We start from the raw sequence: 12,682 nt of genomic DNA, 5'->3' as shown, positions 1-12,682 counted from the left end.
CATGAGAGAGCCCAAGTAATTGCCTAGCTGAGCCTAGTCAACCTCCAGAACTGTAAGCAATAATAAATAAATGACTATTGTTGTTTTAAGCCACTATATATGGGGGAGACTCATAAGAAACCAATATATAATTGGAACGCCAACCCACCCTTTTTACTTCCTAGCTAAGCTCGTTGGTTTTTTTTTTTTTTTTTTTGGCCTTGCCGCACGACAAATGGGATCTTAGTTCCCCCACCAGGGATCGAACCCATGCCCCCTGCAGTGGGAGCGTGGAGTCTTAACCACTGGACTGCCAGGGAGGTCCCTCTAGCTAAGCTCCTTGGGAGAAAACAGAAAAACAAAAACTACATTGAGTAACTGCAACTTACTCCTCCATCCACTGCAATGTGGCTACTGTCCCCATCATTCTACTGTGGCTCCCGTAGGAGCTAGCCAATGTCAGAGATCCCCTAACTGCTAAATATAATGGCTGCTTTTCAGTCTCTAACTTACCTGACCTTTCTGTACACTGTTATATAGTCCCACCTTCAGCTTTCACTTGGCTTCAGTAACAGCTCTCTCTAATGCTCCAATCACACACGGATGATTCTTCTGTCAGCCACTTAAACACTGTGTTCCCCAGGATTCCATCTTCTTAATCTACAGGTTCTCTGTCGGCCATTTAGGTTTAATTCCATTTACATGCTTCTAATTTCCAAATAGTGAACTCTAGCCTTGACTTCTTCCAGCTCAGATATATTCATTTACTCATTTAACAAATATTTAAGGAACAATTATTGTGTGCTAGGCAGTGGCACAGTACAGACAAGGTCCTATCTTATCTTCCTGTAAGTATGCCAAAAATAAACAAGCAAATAAAATAATTACAGGTCATGGCCTACTGGGTGAAGACAGCATATTGAACAAATGCATCTAATTTCACTTCCTTCCAAAACCTCAGTAAAACCTCATTAAAAGGATACTATTTTACAGACACAAAGTCCAAAAAAAAAGAGAGTAAGAGTGGGAGAAGTGATAACAAGTGATTTCTGAAGTCTAGAAGGCACATCAACAAGTGAAAATGACTTGATGGACTCAAGAAAATCGAAGGGAAAGCCAAGAAAAATTCTTGAAAGGCCCAGGAATTGGCAGCCCCAGGCACCTCCAGAAGTGGGAGTAAAAGGAGTGACTGAAATAAGCAAGACTGCTTGAAGGCTGAATGAGAAGCTACTGGATCTCCAAAACCTTCTCCCTCTGTGCCACTAGGTGATTGCCCTTCCCCCACCATAGCAGGTATCTACAGATTTATTCCCTGGAAAGGGTTTCTGGACTGGGGGGTGTCTCCAGATACAGAGAAAGGATATCATTACTGAAAATAGGGGTAGTAGGTGAATGATGCATACTAATGTTGAAATTTAGCCCCTAACCTTAATTCTTCCAGGAATTCAACTAGGCCTTTACTCTCAGGAGAGGGGAGTTCTCTGGAGAAAATGACCAGCCTGAGAGGAAAGAGCTGAAGATACAGATTTGGGAAAGGGAGTCCCCAAATCATGGCCCACTGAGATCTTCTGGTAATTAAGCTCACATCAGCAAACTCCTCCCAAATATACAGAGGTCTCAATCACCTTTTTAAGTCTCCTACTCAAAAACACAGATTAACAATTTTATGTATGGACTGAATTATGTCCCCTCCAAATTTGTATGTTGAAGCTCTAACTCTCAATGTGACTGTATTGAGATAGGACTGCACCTCTTTGGGAGGTAATTAAGGTTAAATGATGTCATAAGGGTGTGGCCAAAATCCCATAGGATTAGTGTCCCTACAAAAATAGACACCAAAGAGCTCATTCTCTTCCCTCAAGTGCACACTGAAAGAAGAGGTCATCCAAACACATAGCGTGAAAGTGGCCATCCACAAGCCAGGAGAGAGTTTTCACCAGAAACCAAATCAGCCAGCACCTTGATCTTGGACTTCCAAGCTTCCAAAACTATGAGAAATGAATTTCTGTAGTTTAAGTCACCCATTCTGTGGTATTTTGTAATGGCAGTCCAAAGCTGACTAATAAAAATATCACCAACAAAACAAAAAGAAAAATAGCAATATGGAGGAAACTGAGACTATGTAGGGAGAAAACATATTTTAAAAAATTATCATTAGAGAACATATCCACACAAAAACTTATACAGGCATATCTCAGAGATATCGTGGGTTCTGTTCCAGACCACCCCAATAAAGTGATTTTTGTGATAAACTGAGTCACACAAATCTTTTGGTTTCCCAGTGCATATAAAAGTTATGTTTATACTAAACTGTAGTCTATTGTGTGCAATAGCATTATGTCTAAAAAATATATATATGTATCTTAATTAAAAAATACTTTCTTACTAAAATATGCTAACCATCATCTGAGCTTTCAGCAAGTCGTAGTAGTAACATCAAAGATCACTGATCATCATATCAAATATAATAATAATTGAACAGTTTTAAATATTGTGGTAATTACCAAAATGTGACACAGAGACACAAAGTGAGCAAATGCTGTTGGGAAAATGTAAGATGTTCAACCTCAGTATCAACTAGGAAAATGCAAATTAAGACCATGATGAGATGTCACTACACACCTATTAAAACAACTAAAATAAAAATTATTTACAGTACTAAATGTTGCCAAGAATGTGCAAACACTGGATCTCTCATACACTGGTGCTGGGAATGTAAAATGGTATAGCCACTCTGGAAAATGGTTTGACAGTTTCTTTAAAAATAAATATAAGCTTACCATACAACACAGCAACTGCACTCCTGGGCATCTATCCCAGAGAAGTGAAAATTAATGTCCATACAAAGAACTGTACCCCAAAGTTCAAATCTCTATTTGTAATGCCCCAAACAGAAAACACCCAAAATATCCTACAATAGTTGAATGGTTAAACAAACTGTTATACATCCATACCACAGAATACTAATCAGCAATAAAAAGGAATGAACTATTGCTACAGGCAACAACTTGGATGCATCTTAAGGACATTATTGGAGTGAAAAAAGCCAGTCTCAGAAGGTCACATACTGTACGATTCCATTTATGTAACGTTTTCAAAATGACAAAATTACAGAAATAAGAGGACACATTAATGGTTGCCACGGGTTAGGATGGTGAGGGGGAGGAAAGTGGATGTGACTAGTAGGGGGTAGCCTGAGGGAGATATTTGTGGTGAAGGAATAGTTCTCTATCTTGATTGTAAATTGACACACTTGCAAATCTTGATTATATCAAATCTACACATGTGATAAAATAGCCTCAAACTATACACACATTGTACAAATGTCAGATTCCTGGTTTTTATATCGTACTATATTTACATAAAATATAGTCACTGGGTGAAGGGTACATGGGGCCACTTTGTACTATTTTTGCAACTCCCTGTGAATTTATATTTATTTCAAAATAAAGGTTTTTTAAAAGGACGTCAGAGTCCAAAACACAGTTCTTAAGAATTAAAAACGTGATGGCAGAAATTAAAAACTCAATAGAGGGATTGGAAGATAGAGTTAAATCTCTCAAAGAGAACAAAAAGACAAAGATCTGGAAAACAGGAGATAAAATTTAAGAAAATTAGGGAACCAGTCATATAGAAGCAACATCAGAATAATGAATTCAAGAAAGAGAGGATAGAGAAAATTGAGGAAGAAAGTCAACAACAAACGATTTTTTAAAATTTTGCGGAATAGAAAGGACATGAGTTTCTGGCGCCCACAAAGATAAGTGAAAATAGACACATAACAAGGAATTTTTTGTGAAACATCATAACACTGGTGACACAGAAAATTCTACAAGCTTCCAGAAAGGAACAATCAAGTCACATACAATGGAACACAATGGCTTTGAACTTCTCCACAACAAAAACTGAACAGTAGAAGACCACAATGCAATGTTTTCAATATGCTGATGATTTCCAACCAAGAATTCTATACTTAACCAAACTCTCAGGGAAATAAATATGAAGGTAGAATAATAACATTTTTAGACATGCCTAATGTCATAGACATAAATTTAAAATATTTATTTCTTATGCACTCTTTCTCAAGAAACTACCAGTAATTGTGCCCCATGAAAACAAGAGAGTGAGCTGAACATCTTTATCCAGAGCACAAATGGACAACCGCACAGGGCAACCCAGCTCTTCTACCCCTACACTCCTAAGACTATTCCTCTTTTTTCTCCCATATTTCTGATCTCATTAATGGCATCAGCACCAATGAGTAGCCCAAGCTGAAAACCTAAGTCATCCATCACACTCTCATTTCTCAAAGCTCATTATTAAGTCATGATGATTTTATCCCCTAAGTATTTCTCTCTGTCCCTAGTTCCATGGCCTTACTTTAGGTCCATATCATAATAACCACCTAACCAATCTCCCTATCCCCAGTTCTGGACTCCTCAATCCATTCTCCACAATGTGGCTACAACCACTGCCTAAAATGCACATCTGACCATGCAACTCGGCTACTTAAAACTCCAATGCTTCTCAAATTCTGACCAGCAGGCAAAATAAATACACAGTGGTCAAACCACTACTCTCCACACATACCCCCCCAACATCCACGGTAGACATTATAATCCATCATGGCACTCCCCTACAGAGCCTAAACTCAACCTCACAACTTTCTCAGCAAAGCTCACAGGCATCCATCCTGAGATGAGACACGCTGCAACTCCTGTTCACTGTAAAGGCCAAGAATGCTGGCAAGGTACAGAAGGCCCTTCCAGACTTGACTCCTGCCTCTCTACAAGGAACTGTCCACTTTCATGGTTCTCAGCTCCTAAACTTGGCTCAAGATGTTCTCTCTACCTGGGATGCTTCTTCACCTGGTTAGTAACTTGGGATTTCAGACCATCTCCAGGACCCTTCTCTCACTCCCTCGGTTGAGTCCTAGCTTTCTTCTGTGCTCCCCTAACATCCTGTTTCCCAACCACATTGAACTCAAATTTCGTTTATAAGTCTTCCTCACTAGACTGAACTTGTTAAAGGACTAAAAGGCCTTGTCTTATCTTTTTGTATTTCTAGCACTCCCTGCACCTTAGGAATCCAGTAAACATTTGTTGAGATGAAATGACCACATATGCAGCAGGGCACTGGAGGTGAAACAGACAAAAAAGTAAAACGTCTTAATCGAGCAGAGGGTAAAACTAATGTCATATTTTGCGTCCTTTCCAAATGGCTTGGTCTGCTTATTCCTCCTCTTTCTGTACCCCAATAATCAGAAATGATGGCTCCTTTGATTCTGTTCCTTTAGCGTTTTGGGCTTCATCCAGATGTTACTTATATTTTGTAACTGCCACTCCTAGACTGTAAGCCCTTTGAGGGAAGGGACTTGTGTCTTCATGCACTTCGCTCCTTTGAGCGATAAATACAGTAAGCCTGTGCGGGATGGTGGCCAGGCTGCCCGGGCTCGGAGTCCCCCAGGCCCGCTCCTCCCCCTCCCTCCCCGCTCCAGACCCCTCCTCACGCCGCGGCTTCCCGCCTTCTGGAGGGCGGAAGTCCACGTATTCCCTGCCCACGTGGAGCCTTTTCCGGTACGCCCGCCCCCTCCGATTCTCCGATCTGGACCTGGCCCTCACCTCAGGATTCCCAATGTGCCTCCGGACAGACATATTTGCTCCAACCGACCACGCTCGGGGTTCTAGCCTCACCGGTAACCTCTAACCCTAGCTTCCTACTCCCACAATCCAGCTCAGCAGCCTCTCTACAACCTCTTCTCCGATTGGCCTGCCTTCTCCTGCCAGCCAATGGATGCCCTGTTTACTCTCTTATTGCGGGGTCAAGGGAGAGTGAGACGCCACTCTGGTTGCCAAGGGCAACGCGGGACACCGGCTGCCGAGGTCCTTTGGGCTCTCCGCTGGGCCCGCTGACGCCAGCTTCAGCGCGGGTAGAGGGGCGCGAGGGGGGAGGGGCAGGTTGCCGACTGCGCGTGGGCGGCTGCGGAGAGCTCGAGGGGGGAGGGGCTCGAAAGTGTGGAAAAAAACAAGTGTTTCTAGCTAATGTGGAAGCACAAATACCGCGCAGGGCCATCCCCCTTTAAGGCCGTTTTAGCCAAACATCTGGATACTCTTACACAACAGGGGATAGATATGGGACATGGTTGTTCAGCAGGGATGAGAATCTGTAGTTTATTATTTTCGGGTTAAGTTAATATGCAAATTATGCAAAATATCATGTGGAAATACAGTAATTATTGTTGTTTTAAAAGCTTTTAGCTAGCAACAGAACGGCAGCCTTAATTGCAAAGCACACACATCATTCTGTGATTCATCATTCATTTAACAAATATTTAATAAGCACCTTATGAGAAAAGCTGCAGTAGGTTTTGTGGAGGATGAGAGGATGACTAAGACCCAGTCCCGTTGTCATGGAAACCATTGTGACTCCTGCCATCACCCACCACCTGTTCTTATTCCAGATTTGAAAATTAAGTCCTAGTACCTTTACAAAACAATCACACACACAGTTTGACTTGGCTCCAAAATGTCCCGCCAAATCCATCAAAATTATTATTTCCTTTTACATGGGGGGAACAATACAGTAACCCTTTGCCCTTTGCTCTAAGTTGTTTTTCCAGGAATGGAGAAAGGTTACCCTGAGCTGTTCATAGTGGCTGGCTCTCTGCTTGTGAATAATAGCATACATCTGAGCTGCTTCAGGGTCTGTGCAGATGATCCATTCAACAACATGGCCTGACATGCCCTTGTCCTCTCAGACTCCTCAGAAACCCACCCTTCAGGTCAAATCTTGAATCGTGTTGTCACTCAGAGCTGCTTGACCTCAAGGATCACAGCTGTCTCTTGGCAAGTTCACGCCTCCTGATTTTTGTTTTAACTTCCCTGTGTTCTCCAATCCTTCAACTCTCTGAAATTCCCAGTTCCTCTCCCCTCCACTAGGATAAGGAAGAGTTTAGAGACTGCAGAAAATTAGAAGGGGTGGGGTGTGGGGGGGATATTTAGAAGGTTTTGCATAGCAACCAGGGCTTCTAGACACATTACAACTTAGAATGTATGCTCACCTGGTGCAGAGTCGGGGTGGGGTGATGATACAGATTATGGGTAGAATAAACAGGAGAAAGGAAAGCAGAGAGGGAGATAATAGGGACGAAACTAAGGGGTGGTGAGAAACAGGTAAAGAGATTTAAAGACATTTGGAGGTAAAATGAACATTTGTTATATATATGGGAAGAGATAGGAGTGCAAGGAATAGGAAGACGCCAAGGATGGTTATAATTTTTCTGACTCGGGGACTGAATAGATGAGTGATAATGCATTAATCAAGTTAAAGTACAATGGAGGTCAAGAAATCAAAAGAACAGAAAGTACAAGACCTAACAGCCCAACGAGCTGGAAGCTCAACTTCCATTTATCAACGTTTGGACTCACTTCTCTCTATGGTTGGCTCCCTTTTGTTCCAGAGCCTATGGGAATATCAGGTTTCTTTGCCTCAGTAGTCATTGTGATTGTCAAATTTGGGCTGCATATAAAGTAATCAGAGATATTATAGAAATGTGGCTTCTTGGGTCCAGTTGTCAAAGATGCTGACTCTTTGTATCTGGGGTGGGAATTTAGGAATCTGTAATTTAAATGCATCTTCCCCAGCTGCCACCCTTGATTCTGATGCATAGGATCCAAGGGCCACACCTTGAGAGACTAGAAGAGCCTCCCATTTCCTTCATATTTTGCCTCAGTGGAATCCTTGGAAAGCTTAAATCTATAAGTCAAAAGGTTTTCAACATCATGAGTTTCTCTTCAGGATTCCTTTTGGGTCCTGCTATAGCAAAGCTGCATCAAAATTAAAGCAAGGTTCTTATCGCCAATATGAAAAGTGCGTAAATGGTGCAAAATGATAATTCATAGAAGAAAAGCATGTGATAAACGTATAAAGAAATGTCTGACTAATAAGGAAAGAAACACAAAATGAAACAACTAGATCCCATTTTTCAACTAATGAACAGAAAAAGGTTTTTTGTTTTCTCTCTTTTTTAATGATAATGCTAAGTGTTGGCTAATGATTCATGAAACAAGCATACGTTGTTGGTGTGAAAAGAAGTGAAAAGTAATGCAAGAGTGGACCCTCAAATTTTAATATGCTGAGGATTCCTCCTGAGGAAATAATCAGGGAGATGCACAAAGATTACACACACAGGTATTTATTGGAATCTTATTTAAAATGATGAAAAACTGAAACTGATTGATCATTAGTTTAAAAATGATTAAAATAAATGATGGCATATCCATAATGAGTAATTTTATGGAACCATTAAAAAATATGTTTCAAGGAATAATTAAGGTAATGGAGAACTAACTGTTCCTGATGGAGTAAAGGGAAGAGCTGGAAAGAATTGTTTATTTAATAGAATCCTGATATGTGTGGAGAAAAACATAGGTATCCACACGCACAAAAAAAAATCGACAAAAAAAATATTTAAAATGTAAACCGTCTCTGGATTATGGAATGGAGACATTTGTTTTATTTTTTACACTTTGTACATTTTGCAAATTTGCTTCAGGGACTATGAATTAATTTTATATCTTAAAAAAAAAATTCTCCCCCTAAGAAACAAAAAACCTGATTCTGACTTCAGCCTGAAAATTGTCTCTGGTCTTTGTCTGGGCCGATTTCGAGCCAAGCTGAATTCTGTGTAATTCTGCCCTCTGAAGTGCTATAGCTCTCCCATTCTTGACAGTAAAAGGCTCTCCAGGCACTTGAGTAAGGTCCTTGCAATCAGAGTTCTGATTGCTAAGAGGTTCAAGCTTTGTTTGTAAGAGAAGAAGTTCTAATTCTTTTCTTTAAAAGTTCCTACTTTCACTGATTAATCTTATTTTTCATGAAGTTAGGAGTGCTCTTGTGAACTTCCATTTGTTGGCTGTCTTCTTTTTAACCCTGTGTGGGTTCTAAAAATCTTTTAGTCCCTACAGAGTCAGTGGGAGTCCCAGATAGGTAAGTGTGGCTGGCTTAGGGCTAGTTAGTGTCTTAGGTGCCCCTGTGCTTGGTCAGTCCCCTCCCCCCAGCCTCCCTTCCCCAGCAATTAGATGGGTATTTGGGTATTAAGCAGACTGGCCCTCTCTGAGCTAAAACCCTCTGGACCCTGCCTTCCCCCCTTCATGCTGAATCCATCCTCTCCTTCAGTCTCACACCAATTAGCTCTTCATCCCCTCACCCTCAGCTCTCAGCCTGGTTTCCTGCTCAGAGCCCAGCACCCTCCCCTCAGACCTGTCTCATGACATTGCTTCTGGGATTTGGGCCTTGGCTCTCTTCCTCGGCTTCATTTACCTTGATTCCCTAAATGACATGCACTTCTAGATGTTTAAGGAAATAATTCTGCCCAAGCCAATCCATTCCTGGGTCTCTTCCCTGAGACCCCAGAAATGGAACTGCTCCTGAGGCAGTGAACCCACAGATCCACAGGCCCCATGCAGTGATAATTCTCTGCAGCTCTGATAACAATTTGATGTTGTTCTACCTGGCGGTGGAATGTGCCAGGGAAGGAGCACGTTAGCCTCTGAATGGAGGGCTGACCCTTGCCCTCCTCCAGCTTAGGACAGGGTTGAAGTACTTGGCCTGGGCCCAAAGACCTCAACCATACTTGCAGCCCCTCCCAGGGGAGTAATACCTACCTCCCAGGATACCTTTGGGACCATTACAGGCTACACTGCTTGCTGGTGAAACAAAGAAATTGGCATGCTGGTTGCATACCTGATGGGATTGGCATTCCCACCTGTACAGTTCTGCAGCCACTTCTGAGAGCCACGTAAGACTCTTACCTGTGGTAGAAAGGATGTATAATGTCTCCTCCCAGGGAGATCTAAAAGCTTCTTTACCACTTGTGAGCCTAGGGCATTTGGTTGTCATATGCTGTGTTCTGCTTCTGGCTTGGGATTTGCATAGAACAATGCTTTGCCACAGAAGTAGCTCCAAGGAACTCTGAGGAGCCAGCGTAGGTCCCGAGATGGTCCACCCCAAGGGGACAGAGGAGGAATCAGTGTTGGGAGGTACCTGTGTCACTCTGCGCACAATGGTCAGTTGGAGAGCTTGTGCCCCATAAAAAGGCCAGTAAAAGTGGTTCAAGTGTGTCATATGGTCACATTTATCAAAATAATCTAGAAACCTGGGTTTTCATGTGAAATCTACAGGCCACTAATTTGCAACCCCTGTACTACACTCTGCAAATATAATTCCTGTCCTTCACAGTTTTTAAATAATCAAGATCATACCCATGGTAAAAACAAACATTAGTGGAAGTTCTGCTTCCATTTAGTATGTAGAAAGCAGCAACGGACATCACTCACATCCTAACAATAAGAAAAAATGAATAATCTACAGAATCATGTTTTCTTGAATCCTTCAGAGAGCTGAGATCACAAGGCAACCAAATAGCCAAATTCCAAGAAATGACAAGCTCTGCTGCAGAGAGAAGAGATGTGCAAACTGTTTCATGTTTAGCAGATCACTGAAGAAAAGGTGACTGCCATAGAAGTGGGTAAGAAGAAATCAGCTACAATTTTCACTAATTCCTAAATGCTGAGTTTCGGCTAGCAGATCAGTTTAGAATAACTGGGAGCCTGTGTTGGTTAATTTTATGTGTCAACTTCACTAGGCACGGTATCCAGATATTTGGTCAAACACTATTCTGGATGTTTCTGAAAAGGTTTTGTTTTGTTTTGTTTTTTTGGCCGCATTGTGCGGCTTATGGGATCTTAGTTCCCAGACCAGGGATCGAACCTGCACCCCCTGCAGTGGAAGTATGGAGTCTTAACACTGGACTGCCAGGGAAGTCTCTGTTTTGTTTTGTTTTTTAATGAGAGTAACATTTAAATCAGTAGGTTTTGAATAAACCAGATTGCTCTCCATCATGTGGGTGGGCCTTATCCAATCAGTTGAAGATCTTAAGAGAAAAAGACTGAGGTCCCCCGAGGAAGGGGGAATTCTGCCAGCAGACAGCCTTTAGACCAGAGTTATAACATCAGCTCTTCTCTGGGGCTCTAGCCTGCCAGCTTACCCTGCAGATTTTGGACTTGCCAGCCTCCATAATTGTGACAGCCAATTCCTTAAAATAAATCTTTCTCTCTCTTAGATGTATAGACAGATAGATATAGATATACATTTGTATCTATATGTATTTATACTGGTTCTGTTTCTCTGGAGAACCCTGACTAGCACAGAGTCCCAGACACAAGGGGAGTTTATGCTCACTTGCAAGGTCTTTTCTGTGGGTGTCTAATGGGTGCTCCAGAGAAAGATTGGGGGCAGGACAGGAGACCAGAGAGAGCCTCCCTTGGTGGTATAGGTTTGTAGAGGTGACTGGCTGCTGCTGGGGTTAGGCACAAACCACCACCGTATCATCTGGCCCTACTTTATTAAAGCAAAAAAGCTTTAAGCCACCAGGGGAGGGGCTGTAGACCCTCCTGCCCCCCGAGTCACCAGGGGAGGGGTGGAAGCAAAATCTGTCTACATATGGGGAGGGCAGGAAACCATTTCTCGCTCCCTGGAGCCCAGCGGACATCTGTTGCTTCAGGAAGAAGGGTAGAAGCAAAAGATGTTTGCTCCTGGGGCAGAGTGGGGGAAGGGGGGGAGAAATCATGGGACCCTCTTGGGTCCAAGAACCTACACCAATATAAAGCAGAGGGAGAGAAACAGGTACCTCTCTTCTGCCAAGCCCCACCAAAGATACAAGGCAGAGTTTGGCTACCATGGGGGAAGTAAGGGAAGGAGGGTAGGAACATTAACAAGGTCCCACTCCCCAGGCCCAGATGCACAGGCCTTATCTGAGACTGAGATTGTACCAGGAGAATCAATAACCACCACCTGCCTCCACCACAGTCTAGCAACAAGCAGCAAGCAACAGCAGCCTATTGCTGAGGGCGAGACAAGACTGTGAGAGAAAATCCTGCAGCAACCCATATCCCACACTAAGCACAAGGTAATGGCGCTTGCTGGTGCACCCAGGGTAATGACGGCAACAACTAAACTCAAACCAGCCCAACTACTGACTAGATCAACTCAACCCGCTCAATAGTTGCTTAACAGAAGAAGCATGATTCTTTCCAGGCATAAATACTGTTTACCTAAGTCTCTATTGGCTTCTACACATAATGTCCAGCATTCAATAACAAATTATGACAATACAAAAAGGAAATGGTGAGAGAGAGAAAGAGGGGAAGGCTTATCATCAAGAGATAAAGCAATCAACAGAACCAGATCTCAGCAGTAAGTGTCTATCAGACAGAAACTTCTAAATAACTATGACTAATATATTAACACATATTGACTGGAGGATTTTGCAGAAACTAACGCCTGTGGCCGTAATATGTCTCTGGTCAAAAATGTATTAAAAGATCTAGTGGAAAAAGGCAGAAAACATGTATGCACATATGGAAAGTTTTGCAGATAGATGGAAACTATAAAAAGTAAATGTGAGAGATAAAAATATACAATATCAAAGATAAAGAATTCTTGTAATAGAATCATAAACAGACTAGATAACTTGAAGATAGTACATTAGAAATTATCCAAAATGAAACACAAGGAGGAAAAAATGGGGAGGAAGGTTACAAAAAGGAAAATTTTTAAACTGTGGGACAGGGAATTCCCTGGCGGTCCAGTGGTTAGGACTCAGTGCTTTCACTGCTGGGCCTGGGTTCAATCTCTGGTCAGGGAA

The 12,682-nt window shown here is 42.2% G+C and overlaps 2 protein-coding genes across 6 annotated transcripts in view; one reads left to right on the top strand and one right to left on the bottom strand.

Annotated features, from left to right (window-relative positions):
- CEP41 (centrosomal protein 41) overlaps window positions 1–5,702 on the bottom strand; it is a 43,784-nt gene extending 38,082 nt beyond the window's left edge. For 2 of the 5 annotated variants that reach the window (XM_030853822.2, XM_060305313.1), the window contains exon 1: window positions 5,601–5,702. In XM_030853822.2, the coding sequence (XP_030709682.1) occupies window positions 5,601–5,633 (33 nt within the window). In that variant the 5' untranslated portion in view covers window positions 5,634–5,702. The remainder of the gene's footprint in view (window positions 1–5,600) is intronic. The other 3 variants (XM_030853821.2, XM_060305315.1, XM_060305312.1) reach the window with 2 other exon arrangements.
- A 4,766-nt stretch (window positions 5,703–10,468) lies between these two features.
- Window positions 10,469–12,682, top strand: part of MEST (mesoderm specific transcript) — a 70,625-nt gene continuing 68,411 nt past the window's right edge. The window contains exon 1 of the mRNA XM_060305309.1: window positions 10,469–10,504. The gene's annotated coding sequence lies outside the window, so the exon portion shown is untranslated. The remainder of the gene's footprint in view (window positions 10,505–12,682) is intronic.

Source organism: Globicephala melas, chromosome 9 (genome assembly GCF_963455315.2).
Source record: "Globicephala melas chromosome 9, mGloMel1.2, whole genome shotgun sequence".
Classification (NCBI taxonomy): domain Eukaryota; kingdom Metazoa; phylum Chordata; class Mammalia; order Artiodactyla; family Delphinidae; genus Globicephala; species Globicephala melas.
Note: the sequence above shows the minus strand (reverse complement) of the source record. Positions and strands in the feature narration are given on the sequence as shown.